Here is a 13,485-nt window from a genome sequence, read left to right as displayed (position 1 = left end):
TGCAGCAAGCCATATTTCTTTTAATGCATGATGACCTATGTCTCACATCTGAATAAAGTAGAGAGGGTGACCTTCTCTCTGTGTCTCTTTAAAACCCCAAGATGGGATCCTATTTAAAGGAAGGCAGAATTCTGCTGAAATGATCTTTCCTCTTTTCACTTCTGAACTGAGGTTAATGGAAAAAAAAAAAAAAAAGAACGAAAGATTGACCTTTCTTTCCCAATTTTCACTTGGCTTATTTTCAAAATGTACTAGAGATTGAATCATAGAGCACAGTGTCATTCCTGGATGATTCTAGAGCTGGCTCAGTTTGTATCGCATCATGTGATCTGTGGCACTCTTCTTATTCCATTTCACCTTCACCCCAAACCACATCCTCATTCTGCACCTGAAAGTCAGTTGACTGAATGTATTTGAAAAGTAAATGCTCTTCTGAGACACGATATGTTGTTTATTCTCTGTAATCTCTTCCTCAATATGTGACTCCCTGCATCAGCCTAGCAGAGACACTAATTGTTCTATGGAAAAGTCCCCAGCACAGAATTCTGGATGAGGGGAAGACAGGACAGAGATGTCTATTGCTTTCCTATGCGGGGAGAGAGGGTTGTCAGTGGGGCGGGGTGGGGGTGGGGGGGTGGGGGAAGGGCAGGAGTAAATGAAAACGTGTCAAGGTTATAAGAAAAGTCTTCTTCAGATTTGGGACATGTGGGCAAGATTTTCTGGCACTGAAGTAGAGGAACAGTAAGCATCGTGAAGAACAAGGCTGGCTCTTCCCTTTACTCTGTAAAATGTCCCTGGGGTCAGAGAGGTATCCTGCAGCTATGAAGGTGACAAATAAATATCCTCAGGCTCTGCCTGAATCTGCTACTACCTAGAAGGATCCCCCACCCCCACCCCGCCCCAAGATCTCATGGCTGTTTCTTCAGATCTGTTCCTGATAACAGGCAATGGACCAAAACTGTTGAGGAAGACAGAGAAATATCTAAAGAAAGAGTCTGCAGTTCCCTAAATCCACAAGGGGGAAAGCCCTGAAGTTTCTGCTGTTTTCATTTTAGCCACTTTGGTGTTCACAAATCTGGGTGGCAGACAAACAACAAGGCTCCCAATAGCAAAAGGCTGGAGAGAGGGGTTTCTGGGAGGGAACAGCTGACCAGGGCAAGCCACTCAGCATTCTCCCTTCCCCAGATTTATTTTTCCAACTATTCGTGACTCCAGCAAGATGCTAGGCAGCATCCCTAAGTGAGGGGCTCCCCCAACATTGTTCCATAAATAATTTAAATAGAAAAATGCAGGAGACTCAGTAGAAGGTCAAGAAAATCCACTAGAGGGAGCACAAATCAACTCAATGCCACAGGGAACCAAGCTGGTTATTTTCTCAGCACCTGTCTGAAAGTCAACCACAGACAGGAATAGGGGGAAAGAGGAAATATATTAAGTCACCATAAAAGAATATAGTCCTGTAAATACCTGGTGAAAATCCAAGCCTTTCAAGATTTACAAAATCAAAGATTTATTTTTTGGCCACACACTGCGGCTTGCTGGATCTTAGTTTCCAAACCAGGGATCGAACCCATGCCTCTTGCAGTGGAAGCACAGAGTTCTAACCACTGGATTGCCAGGGAATTTCCCAAAATCAAAGATTTAAAGATTTAGGAAACCAAGGCTGAGCAAGGAAAATGATTTACCCAAATTTACATATCTGGAGAAGGGTAAGGATGAGAAGTCAAAAGCTCCTGTCTCTAACCAGTACCCTTTCTTCTTGATTTGCATCTACGTCAGAAGGGCATGGCAACCCACTCCAGTATTCTTGCCTGGAGAATCCAACGGACAGAGGAGCCTGGAGGGCTACAGTCCAAGGGGTCACAAGAGGTCACAAGAGTCCAACACAACTGAATCGACTTAGCACAGAACCTTGAGGTCCTAGGTCTCACTCTCCTCTGTGTCTCATTTATCTGAAATAGGAAACTATCTCAACTACCATCTTCTGAATTTCTTTCCCTCATTCACCATAGAGTACCTTCCTGAAAGGGATCTTCAATTTTAAGCCTATTTAATAATGTTGTTTTGTTGATAAGACTTTGGGAAGTGTAAATCACCCCAAATGGCTACCATCAGTTCTTTTCCTCTGTATCAGCACAATAGCTGATTTTTTTTGATGTGTAAATCTGTGATTTATAAGTGTCCAAATTGCAGGCAGTGCTACATAGAAGTGAATCATAGTTAATCAGTTCCAAAGCCCTTTTTCCTCAAACTACACTTAGGATCTGGGGACAAGAAGAGTATTGGCTCTCTGAGACCTTGGTATTTTAAGCATTGTATTTAGCCCCTTCTACCAGACATGATTAAAGTGACTAAGCAAGCATGCATGTACCTTCCTATCAACTCCATGTTTCCCAGTTGCCTGGACAACATGCAGCCTCCAGAAGCCCAACCTTCCAGTTCTCAGTCCCACCCCCAAATGAAATTTGCCACTCCGGATTGGGTCCCAGAACAGAATCTCCTCCTCCAACTCCTTGCTGGTTGGGTCTTTTCTCTGCCCCTCCTGGAGAGTGGGTCACACCACAGGGAGACACAACAGAGACAAGTAAGGGTCTTGGAGGAAGGAAGAGGCAGGGTAAGGATGATGGGAAGAGAGAAGGGGCCAGGTACTGAGCTTTATTTTCTCTGAAAGAGGGTTGAGAGGAATGATTTCTGTACTTAAAGCCTGACTGGTAGAGAGATACGGGTTCATCCTTCCCACTGGCCCCAGCCTTGCCTAAGTTTCCAAGGAAACCAAGAACTGAAGCTTCTGGAAAGTGTAAGAGACAGACTTGGAGACGAGAGCACTAATTCTCCTGGGACTTCTGGGCCTCTAGGGAGTCAGGAGAGCGTCTCCATGTCCAGGCCTAAATATGAGCCCCCTCCCTCCCTCCAGGACAGGAAGGAGATGCCACCTAAGACCAAACAAAAAGGGACAAAAGCTGGGGCCCAGAAGAAGAAAAGGAGTGCAGGTGCTGGTGAGTCAGACTGGGTGGAGGTGGGTGCCTCCCTGCCTCTCCTTGTTCTGGCTCAGAGACCTCCAGAGAGAATTCAGCCCTCTGCGTGACAAGATGGAGCCATCTTGGCCTTCCCCCTTTGTATCCATATCCAGGTTCCATGGAGCTGGGAACGTGGGAAAATCAGTGCCCATGAATCCTTTCTGGCTCTGTGCCTTCCTTATATATTCATTACACATCTTTTAAGTCCCTACTACGTGCTGGGCAGTGAACTCATTAGACTTTGCCGTCAGAGATCCCTCATTTAGTGGTCCTCATATCGCCCACAAAAAAAGGAGAAGTCCAGGGTACAGGAGGAGGGTGGGAGGGGAGTAGGGAAGGCTGAGATCCTGACAGGCTGAGGGTCTGCCGTCTTGCCAGGGCAGGTGTGGAGGCTGAATCCATGCTCAGGCTGGCGCTGCTGGAAAAGGAGGTGCTCCAAGACCGCTTGGGTAAGAAGGGTGGAAGTTCTGGGGGCAACAGAGACAGTGGGCATTTGTGTATCCCTGGGAGCTTAAAGTTTTGGAGCCATGGTGGAGGGCTGAGCTGATCTCTAACCATCCCCTAATGGGAAAAGATTGTCAAGAGTTGGGGTCGTGAGGACAGGGTGGGCAGTGAGGGCTGATAAAGAAAGCTATTTTTTTATAGCTGGAATACAGAGGGAGTTTTTCCCTCTTAGTAACAAAGAGTCTGCAGGATTCTAAGGCGGGGAAGGGAAACACACAGAATGACAATGAGAGACTGGCAGCCTGCCACCAGGTTTCTGAAGGTGGACAGAATCCATCAAGCTCTGGGGGCTGAGTCAGTGGAGCCCCAGCCAGTGCAGAGGGCCGCTCTGGACTGTTCACAGCTCTGCAGAGGGATGAAGCCCGCCGAGCCAAGGCTTCTGAAGACCAGCTAAAGCAGAGGATCAGAGACCTGGAGGCTGAACTGGAGGGGGCCCGGAGCGAAGGGAAGGCCATATATGCAGGTGTGAGGTTGATCAAGCATGTGGGCGGGAGACGGGGGCCTGCAAGAGGACAACTGGGAGGGCCCGAGGATGCTAGGAAGGGAGACAAGGAGGACTTCAGCCCTCCCAGCATGCACAGGAATCCTGAAGGAACCAAAGGAAGATCTTCTGTGGTCTTGGGCAGGAACCGTCCATGACGTGCAGTGCTAAGTGCTTGATGTCACGTGGGTTATAAAACGCAGCCCTAGCCTTTGTCTCACTCCTCCCGTGGGAGTGGGTGGGAAGGAGGGCCTGAATTCCCATCCTGTGCCGGCACAGCAGGTGGGTATCTTGTTTCCTAGCTCTGTCCCCACCTTCTCAGATCACCACAAGAAAAACCCAGAAGACCTTTTTTTTTAAGATTTTTTTTTAATTTGATGTGGACCATTTTTTAAGTCTTTATTGGATTTGTTACAATATTGGTTCTGTTTTGTGTTTTTGGCCCTGAGGAATGTGGGATCTTAGCTTCCAGATCAGGGATGAAACCCACATCCCCCGCATTGGTAGGTGAAGTCTTAACTACTGGACTGCCAGGGAAGGCCCCCAAAAGACCTTTATGCCCCTGTCCACTGGATCAAGCAGAGCCCTCCGCACCCACAACTCCTTGTCCTTTCTCCACTGCTCTCTCCCCACCTGGGTCCCTGGCCACCCACCACTCTGCCAGAGATGAGTCGTCAGTGCCGGAGCCTGCAGGCGGCAATGCAGAGTCGCAGCAGGCAGCTGGAGGAAGAAGTGAAGGGCCTGCGCGAGCAGTTAGGTAGGCTTCCCAGGTGGCCCTAGTGGTAAAGAACCCACCTGGCAATGCAGGAGACTTAAAAGACGCGGGTTCCATCCCTGGGTCAGGAAGATCCCCTGGAGGAGGGCATGGCAACTCACTGCGTAGTCTTGCCTGGAGAATCCCATGGGCAGAGGAGCCTGGACGGCCCCATTCCAGGGGGTCACAAAGAGTCGAACACTAAGCAATTTAGCACATACACACAGCACACTCTAGCCTCACAGCACTTTCTCTCAGAGGATCACTGATGTAGTCCAGCCTGAAGGGGTGGAGTTAGGATGGTCTTTCTTTAGAAAACTCTCTCATTTTAAGCTCAATTTAAGCTTAACTGCTGCTGCTGCTGCTAAGTCACTTCAGTCGTGTCCAACTCTGTGCGACCCCATAGATGGCAGCCCACCAGGTTCTCCAGGCAAGAATACTGGAGTGGGTTGCCATTTCCTTCTCCAATGCATGAAAGTGAAAAGTGAAAGTGAAGTCGCTCAGTCATGTCCAACTCTTAGCGACTCCATGGACTGCAGCCTACCAGGCTCCTCCATCCATGGGATTTTCCAGGCAAGAGTACTGGAATGGGGTTAAGCTTAACTAAGTTTGCTTAATTTAAGCAAACTCTCTCAATTTAAGCTCTCATACTGTCTTCCCCACTGACTCTCCTACCACTTGCAACAGAATGTTCAGGATGGCAAAAAATACCCTATCTTAAACTTTAACTTATAAGTGAAGAAGACCTAACTTTCTCACTGCATCTCCCTCTCTCAATGGTCTCTCTAAAGACAGTTCTTACTCCCCACCGCCGCCATGTCTCTCATGAGCAAAACACATTCTCTCTTAGTCTGGCTAATTTTTAGAATGAAAGCAAGCTTGAATGTAACCGTTTGAATTACTTACCTCTGTATCTTCAAGACCTAATGTGTGGTAGTAGGTCCTAAATAACTATTCGGTAACAAATGAGCTTCTAAATAAGCAACAAAGCAAAACAAAAAAACAGGAAGTTTTTGCTCTCTTCCATCTTGGTAACAGGACAGAGTTGAAAAATTTTAGCATGGCACAGATTTTCCATAATTTTGGCCTCAAAGTTTTCTTATCCTAAAATAGCTTTAGTTTAGCTTTAGATATCCAAGAGTTGCTTATCTGCCCATGCAGACCCTGAGTTCCTTTCCTAATCTTTGCCTTATCTCAAATGCAATCAGCATTTATTAAGCACCTCCTACATACTAGGTGCTTTCCCACACATTATCACATTTTTTAAAATGTATTTTTATTTATTTATTTGTTTGGCTGCCCCAGGTCTTAGTTGGGAGCATGTGGGATCTTTAGTTGGGGCATGTGAACTCTTAGTTGCAGCGTGTGGGATCTAGTTCCCCAGCTAGGGATCAAACCTGAGCCCCCTGCACTGGGAGCGCAGTCTTAGCCACTGGCACTGGGCAAGTCCTCACGTTATCACATTTAACTCTCAGAGCACACCTGTGAAGTATGTGTTATTTTCTCTATAAAGATGAAGAAACTGAGTCTTAGAGACGTGTCAGATGTTACACAAGTAGGGAATGGCAACCTGATTTGGGAGCCAAATCTCTTGTCCCAAGCCCTCTCTCTCTCACTCTGTTAATGGTATATGTCAGCTCTTTATAGGAACTAGGGGAAGTTGACAGCTCTGGGGGAGTCTGGAACAGTCTTGCTCATGTTGTGCTCTTTGGTTGGGAGATTCTGTTCAGAGTGTCCTCTTTCATCCTCCCCGTGGCACCATCTCCCCCAGAATTGTGCCAGAGGGAGGCTGAGACTGCACAGAGGGAGGCCAAGCAGGCCCTCGGAGAGCGGGACCGGACTCTGGCTCAGCTTCGGGCCCACGTGGCAGACATGGAGGCCAAGTATGAGGAAGTCTTACATGTAAGCCCTACCCTCTGAAGACCAGCCATCCCAGTATCCAGCCCTCCCCCATCCCCACAGATCCCAGTGAGTATGACAATAACAGCCCAGGGGGAAGCGAAAGAAGCAGCTCCACAGGGGACTCTGCTCTGTCTTAGGGGATCCAACCATGCCTACCCACTAAGAATAAGAGCTTGAAGAAACACTGGCCAGGAAAGCTTACAGACCAGGCTGGGGGCACCCCTCACCCCACCCTCTCCCTTCCTGAGATTGAAGCTCGGTGTCTGCAGGACAGCCTGGACCGGCTCCTGGCTAAGCTGAGAGCTGTGAAGCCTCAGTGGGACGGGGCTGTGCTGAGACTCCACGCCAGGCTCAAGGAGCAGCTCTGCCAGTTTGGACTCAACCCCCTGGATCTTTGAGGCTGTGAGTCTTTAGTCTCTGGGGCCCTCTGAGACCCCAGCAATAAAGCTGTCTTGATGTAGACCTCAGCAGGACTGTGAGCTGTGTTTTTTTGGCAGAGAGGAGTACCTCTCATGGGAATATCTCAGCTGTGGACTGACCCATTACCCTGAAGATGGAATAAGAAGAGAGAAATTTGACTAGGTCTCAACTTCTCTCCTAGAGAGTCTGGGTCCCACCCCTTGAGCCTGAAGCCCTTTTGGTCACCCTGTCCCCACCAGCACCAACAAAGGCAGCCAGATTTGTGGATAAAGGCCTTTTCTATAAAGGACCAACCGTGACTAAGCACCAGCCCCCACAATCCTCAGGTGCCCACAGAGGGAAGGTGCAGCTAGTCTCCAGATTCTTGTAATATACCCAACATCCCGCAGTCATGCTTAGGGCAAGTTCCAGATGGCTTCAATCCTAGCCAGCCCCACAGCCCACCTGAAAAGGGAATACTCTCTGCTTCTCCTTTTTTTTTTTTCACTACAACGTTCTCAGTTCTACTTCATTTCTGGTTAAATGTGGGAGGGGTAGATTTTGAAAAGAATTCCCAGCATTGCCTTTTATTGAATTTATAATGTCATTTTAAAAGTTTACTTAGTTTAATTAATTTTGTATAAAGTAGGAATAACCAAATATATTCTAACTGTTCTGCCATCTCTTGGGAATAATAGAATATATTCACCATAATAGAAATAGCAGAAACAGTTCATTTTCACCCTCTATAGATTCTTCCTTTCAGTAATTTGTGTTTCATCCTTACAGACTGATATTTCATGTAGAACAGGTGGAGGTTTAGGTAGAAATAAGCATCAGGATTCTACTCACTATGCACAATTGTTTCCACTATGCACAACTGTGTATCTTTTAGCTATGGTGCTTAAAAGGCTTCCTGGGTAGCTTAGTAAAGAATTCACCTGCAATGCAGGAGACCTAAATTCAATCCCTGGATTAAGAAGATCCCCTGGAGAAGGAAATGGCAGCCCACTCCAGTATTCTTGCCTGGAGAATCTCATGGACAGAGAGGAGACTGGCAGGTTACAGTCCATGGAGTCACAAAAGAGTTGGACAGGACTGAGCAGCTAAACCACCACACCACTAAGGTGCTTAAACTTCCTCCAAGAGAAATAAATATAACACATTTTTAAAAGGGGGGCGGGGAGGTTTCCCACACCAAGTAATTCTCTGTAGACATAATTTAACTTTTGTGTTACAATTTAACTCAATTGTGGCACTATCTACCTGGCCATAGCATCAGATCCCACAGGTTAAGGGCTCAGTCCCACAAGACTGCCCTCAACCTCAAATACCAATGTGAAGTCCAGGTTGTCACTTGTGCTTTTGACTAACTGGCTATCAATCAGTGATAGCCACAACCCCCTCCCCGGGTTCAATCATTTGCTAGAGTGATTGAATTCAGGGAAATGGTTTACTTACTAGATCACCATTTTATTACAAAGGACACAACTCAAGAACAGCCAGATGCAAGAGATACACGGGATGGGGTATGAGCGTGGAAGCTCCACACCCTCTCCAGGTGTGCCACCCCCAGCACCTCCACATGTTCATCAACAAAGAAAGCTCTTTGAACCTGTGCTTCTGGGTTTCTATGGAGACTTCATTATGTAGGCATGATTAACCAATCCACTGATCACTGTGATAAATTCAACCTCCTGCCCCTCTCCCCTCCCAGGAGACTGAGGGTGGCGGAGGCACTGAAAGTTCCAGCCCGCTAATTAGATGATCGGTTCTCCTGGAAACCAGTGCCCCATTCTTAGGTGCTTTCAAAAGGTACCTCATTAACAAGGATAGCTGTAATTGAAAGAGCCTTATTATGAATAACAGAAGACAACTTTATCACTCTTATTACTTAGGAAATCCCAAGGATTTTAGGAGCTCTCTGCCAGGAAAGGATAGGAAAAACCTAATATATATTTCTTGTTATAAATCACAAAATTGCACTGCTCATCTCAAGCAGATCTTCATCTCTGGGGCACAGCTCCCAAAGACCCCACATGACTTCCTCCAGAATCAAGCAGGAAGCTCCCTCATGGGCCCACCTGAGGGCTCTGGCCCACCCTCTTCCAGGAGGTGGACCCATGGGAAGGGAGAGAGACCTTGAACAATCCTGTGACTGGAGGTATCAGGAGTCCTAAAGCTGCAGCTTCTGGTTTAAAGAGAGCATCTCAGCTCCTACCACCTCAGGCTGGAGGGTGAAGACAGGAAAGCTTGGGCAGATCATTGCCAAGCACGGGGTGCTACAGCAGATCTGAGGCCAGAACCCCGTCCTAAGCAGAGAAAGAAGGGAAGAAGTCATTCAGGGAACAGAAGAGTTCCTTTTCCCTGCCCCCACCTGCACTGGAATGCCCAGAAATAGGGGCTTCTTCTCCAGAGTCCTTCTGTCCCCACCCACCCTGGCCTAAAGTCCCAACCAGGGTCCCCCAAACTGCTTCACCCTGCAGCCTCCCGCTCTGCCCTCCTCTCTGACCAACCCCCTCCTCTTCTGGCTATCTCTTCTTCCTCACCTCTCTAGACCCTGGGGGAATCCAGGCTTCCAAGCCCTGCTGAGATCTGGCCGCCAACTTCAGGCACAGGGGTGGCTTTGCCTCAGCCAGCTGCTGAAGTCTTTTCAGGTCATTGTCTCCACCCATGGGATACCCATTCACCTCCAGAATCATGTCTCCTGTTTGCAGCCCGGCCTGGGCAGCGGAGCCTCCTAGGGTCACCTGGTGGAATAGGTGGGGTCTAGAGGAGCCTGGAACACCACAGAAATGCTTGCTGGGTATTCTAGGGCTCTGGGAGGGAAGCAGAAAAAGGCTCATCAAGAGGCAAAGGATTGAAAACATCCAAGGTGCCCGGGGCATCCGTCACCTGGGAGATGAAGAGACCAGGCTTGCTGGCCGCACGGCTGAGTCGGAAGCCGTAGCCACCGCCAGGCCCAGGGTACAGGAAGCACTGGCGGAAGTTGCCGGGGACAGGAGCCACTGCTGTGTCTTCGACAGGTGGGCTCTTGCTCTCAACCACAGAGGCTGAGCCACTACCCCGGGGAGAGTCAGGAGCCTCTGTGCTCTCCAAGAAGAGGAGCGGAGACAAGCGAACCTGGAAAAGAGGAAGCGGACAAGTCTGTTGCTCCTCCCTAACCTGAGCCCTGCTCCATTCCGGCCCCTTCTCTAGCCCCGGCCCCTCAGCTCGCACCATGCTGAAGAAGCGGTCAGCCTTGGGGTCGACGACAATGAGGGAGACACGGGAGCCCTGCGCCCGGATCTTGGACACTGTCTCCTCGTGGCCCAGCCCCTCCACGCTCTCCCCAGCCACAGCCACCAGCCGGTCCCCAGCCTGCATCCCGGCCTTCTCCGCTGGCAGTCCTGGGTCCACCTCCCATAGGAACTGACCTGGGATGCAGACATCCTCATGGCTCCCTCCCCCCTGACCGCCAGTGCCAGCCCAGGCCACTGTGTGCACACTGGGGGCCTGACCCAGGGGAACACAGGAGGAGGAGGCCCCGGGCTGGGGTTCAGCCAGGGCCACCACTTGTGTGCACTGAGCAGTGGATGCAGACACTGGTGTGCCCACCCCAAGGCCCGCCTTCCCGCCTCATCCCCAGGGCTCTCACTCACCGAGGCGACCGTCAAGGCCCTTCTCCTCCCGGAGCACGAACCCGAAGCCCTGGGGCCCTTTCTCGAGATGCAGACAGCGGGGCTTGGTGGGCAGTGCCCAGCCCTCTGCCAGAGGCGCAGCCAGGGGCATTCCCAGCTGGCGACACTGTTCCTCCACCTCTGGCCCTGCCACCAGCAGGGTCACCTGCTTGCCACTCTGCCAAAGCTGTGGGGACCCAGCAGGGCATCAGCATCAACCAACTGGGGAGGGAGGGCAGAGGCAGGCACCCCCTCCCAGCCCTTCTTCCCAGGCCCTAGAATGAAGCCCTCGGGAGGGGAGGGGGGTGGCGAGCACAGAGTGGAAAGGGAAGGATGGTGACAGAGGCACAAGATCAGACCGGGAGACTGAGAGTCTGCTTCCCGAGACAGGGACCAGGCCCAGAGGGGTGAGGACCAAGAGGAACCAGCCATACCTTCCTGTTGAGTTGGTTATGCGTGAGGTTTTCCACACTGACCCCATTCACTTCTAGCAGCCGGGCCCCAGGGGGCACTCCTGCCCGCTCAGCTGCTCCTCCAGTGCTCAGCACTAGCCAGAAAGGACCCCGATGTCCTGGAAGCCCAGAGGGTGACTTTCTGCCTGCCGCCCACCAGAACAGGGCTCAGGGCCCCCCTGCTGACCCCTGCCGCGCTCTAAGCTCACCTTGGGTGACACTAAAGCCAAAGCCACCCTCGTCTTTCACTATGTGGCACAGCCGAGGCCGGACCCCCTGGCCGAGAGGGGGACAGAGGTGGGCGTTGTTCCCCCGCTGAGCTCGGGCCACCTCGTTCACGTGCTGCGCCAAGACTGTCAGCAACACCCGAGGCCCGCTGGCCCGGATCCGGCGTATCACCTGAACAGCAGGCATGCGGGGTGGGCTTGGGCCGGGCCCCTTTATGAAGGTCCCCTCCCCGGAAGCTACATTCTTCACCATGGGAACCAGCTCTCTGGAGGCCTTCACCCAACCATTCTGACCTGGGGTATCCCTAAATTCTGGGAGATGGGGGAGGTGACCCCCCACCCTCCCACCCCCCATGTGGGAGGTATGTCACCCCCACATACCCAAGGAGGTAACTAAGAGGCTTCTGTCTCCCTTAGGTGCTACAGAACGTTCCCTCGTACCACCGGGATTCCAGCCCAACCTCACCATCAAATAATCTTCATGTTCCACCACGTGGTTGTTCACCCCCAGGATCCAGTCCCCTTCTCGAAGACCCTGGTGCTGGGCGGAAGAGCCTGGCTCCACCCTGCACACCACATGCCCAGCCCTGCCCGGCTGCTGCTGCAGGTGGAAGCCAAAAGTCCTGCCCTCCTCTTTATTCAGCAGGTAGAAGCGAGGCCGTTCCAGGCTCCAGAGATCTGGATGGGGAGGTGGGCAGCAGAAAAGGTGGAGGAGAGGGGACATGACCCAAGTCACGTTATGCCTGGTAGCCTCTGCCCGTGTGATTGAACAGTGAACAGGCTTCTGCCCAGTTGTCGGGCAGAGGGGCTGAACACAGCCCAGGCAGAGTGGCTGGGACAGAAGGAAAAAGCCCAGCCCCCTTCCACCTCCATGTAGTCACTCCCCACCAAGGCTGTCATCAGAGGGAGACAGTGAGTGGTTTCCAAGGAGACGGGATGCTTTGTGGTGCCCTGGTGGCTCTGGGGAAAGGAAGTGGTTGCCCCAAGGGGGTGGGGGAGGTTACCAGAAGGGTCGTAGTCTTCAGCCAGGGAGAGGACAGGATTATCAATGCCCAGCTTTGGGTTAAACTCAAACTTCCTGCAAGGAGGCAAGTCACGCAGGTAGGAGAAAGCTGACATCCAGACTTGGGTCCCAGGCTCGCCTTGAGGTGCCAAAGGCAGCTGATGAGCCTCCCCACCTTCAGTTCCCTCCTCTCCTTGCCCCAGTCTTTTGCAGCATGGCACTTACAGGGCCAAGGAAGCTGTGTCCTGGAGATCTGCCAGGCAAAGAAGGGGTGAGGGGACGAGAGGCAGTCTGCCCCCCGAGACTCCACTTCCATGGTCGTTACTGAAAGGACTTAGGGGAACCCCCAAATTCAGGACTCGCCCTATGTTCTGCTCCAAAAGGGTCTTCTCTTCCCCTTCCTTCCGCTCCCTGGCCCAGGCCTTCTGATCTACACAGAAATCTACACAGAGCATATCAGTACAGGGCGTGGACCAGGAAGGCAGACACATCCACCCACTCACCTCTCACCTCCTAACTTCCAGTCTATTTTCAGGGCTCCAAGCCCCAATACCAAGTGTGTCCTAGTCCCAAAGCCTTCCAATCCGCCCTCTGCCCTGAAGTCCCCTCCAGAGGGTTTATCCCAGCCTCCTACCTGCAGCTGCCTCCATGGTTGGATCTGCGACCCAGCGCTCAGTGTAAGGACAAGGTCCATCGAAACCAGCTGATCCTCCCACCTACCCCCGCCCCCACGTCCCGCCTCCTTCAAGACACTGCCTTAGAAGCAGCTGGGTAATGGTTAAGGGGAGGAGAGTCTTGTCTTCTGGGGAAGTGTATATGTCCTTCCCGCCCCATTCCTGAGCCCTGACTTTCTGAGGAGGCTCTGCTGCTGTCCCAGGTCCCTCTCTGCACAGAGAAAGGTCACTATAATTGCTGGTCACAGCAATCCCAAGCCTGGGATAAGTGTATGACATGGGTGACAGAAGCCCTATGACCCAACATGGCCTCCCACCCACCCCAACATCTCGTTCATGTACCACCCCCTCCCCAGCCCTCGCTGCCTCTGAACTTAGTGCTCAAGAAACGTCTGCAACAGAAACTGGCCAGT

General features: G+C 51.3%; 2 protein-coding genes across 6 annotated transcripts; one reads left to right on the top strand and one right to left on the bottom strand.

The window, feature by feature from the left end:
• The first annotated feature begins 2,570 nt into the window (after nt 1–2,570).
• On the top strand, nt 2,571–7,125 carry CCDC153 (coiled-coil domain containing 153). 3 transcript variants are annotated; one of them, XM_043481765.1, is made up of 7 exons: nt 2,571–2,614; nt 2,915–2,996; nt 3,401–3,466; nt 3,865–3,984; nt 4,667–4,759; nt 6,528–6,658; nt 6,928–7,125. In XM_043481765.1, the coding sequence occupies exons 2-7, from the start codon at nt 2,927–2,929 to the stop codon at nt 7,054–7,056; spliced, it is 609 nt and encodes a 202-aa protein (XP_043337700.1). In that variant the 5' UTR covers nt 2,571–2,614; nt 2,915–2,926; the 3' UTR covers nt 7,057–7,125. The 3 variants fall into 3 exon arrangements, with proteins under 3 accessions (XP_043337700.1, XP_043337702.1, XP_043337701.1); XM_043481767.1 differs by lacking the exon at nt 4,667–4,759; XM_043481766.1 differs by lacking the exon at nt 2,571–2,614 and having other exon boundaries at nt 2,923–2,996; nt 3,396–3,466.
• A 1,384-nt stretch (nt 7,126–8,509) lies between these two features.
• Nucleotides 8,510–13,376, bottom strand: PDZD3 (PDZ domain containing 3). Of its 3 annotated transcripts, XM_043481764.1 has the most exons (11): nt 13,033–13,376; nt 12,624–12,651; nt 12,400–12,473; nt 11,862–12,073; nt 11,378–11,567; nt 11,151–11,287; nt 10,699–10,903; nt 10,277–10,473; nt 9,953–10,180; nt 9,607–9,807; nt 8,510–9,369 (listed from the first exon to the last, which is right to left on the bottom strand). In XM_043481764.1, exons 1-11 carry the CDS (start codon nt 13,046–13,048, stop codon nt 9,340–9,342), a joined length of 1,518 nt encoding a protein of 505 aa, XP_043337699.1. In that variant the 5' UTR covers nt 13,049–13,376; the 3' UTR covers nt 8,510–9,339. The 3 variants fall into 3 exon arrangements, with proteins under 3 accessions (XP_043337699.1, XP_043337697.1, XP_043337698.1); XM_043481762.1 differs by lacking the exon at nt 13,033–13,376 and having other exon boundaries at nt 12,624–13,026; XM_043481763.1 differs by lacking the exon at nt 13,033–13,376 and having other exon boundaries at nt 11,151–11,263; nt 12,624–13,026.
• Between the last annotated feature and the right edge of the window lie 109 nt (nt 13,377–13,485).

Source organism: Cervus canadensis, chromosome 11 (assembly GCF_019320065.1).
Source record: "Cervus canadensis isolate Bull #8, Minnesota chromosome 11, ASM1932006v1, whole genome shotgun sequence".
In the NCBI taxonomy this organism is placed as follows: Eukaryota; Metazoa; Chordata; class Mammalia; order Artiodactyla; family Cervidae; genus Cervus; species Cervus canadensis.
Note: the sequence above shows the minus strand (reverse complement) of the source record. Positions and strands in the feature narration are given on the sequence as shown.

What these genes read in the sequence shown, in the direction of transcription:
- CCDC153 (XM_043481765.1), top strand. Translation starts at nt 2,927, where the DNA reads ATGCCACCTAAGACCAAACAAAAAGGGACAAAAGCTGGGGCCCAGAAG. An exon ending in GAAAAGGAGTGCAGGTGCTG is followed by an intron (nt 2,997 to 3,400) that starts GTGAGTCAGACT and finishes TTGCCAGGGCAG; the next exon opens with GTGTGGAGGCTGAATCCATG. An exon ending in GGTGCTCCAAGACCGCTTGG is followed by an intron (nt 3,467 to 3,864) that starts GTAAGAAGGGTG and finishes GACTGTTCACAG; the next exon opens with CTCTGCAGAGGGATGAAGCC.
- PDZD3 (XM_043481762.1), bottom strand. Translation starts at nt 12,889, where the DNA reads ATGTGTCTGCCTTCCTGGTCCACGCCCTGTACTGATATGCTCTGTGTA. An exon ending in ATAACCAACTCAACAGGAAG is followed by an intron (nt 10,904 to 11,150) that starts GTATGGCTGGTT and finishes GGGTCCCCACAG; the next exon opens with CTTTGGCAGAGTGGCAAGCA. An exon ending in TTCCCCCAGGGTCTAGAGAG is followed by an intron (nt 9,370 to 9,606) that starts GTGAGGAAGAAG and finishes TTCTCTGCTTAG; the next exon opens with GACGGGGTTCTGGCCTCAGA.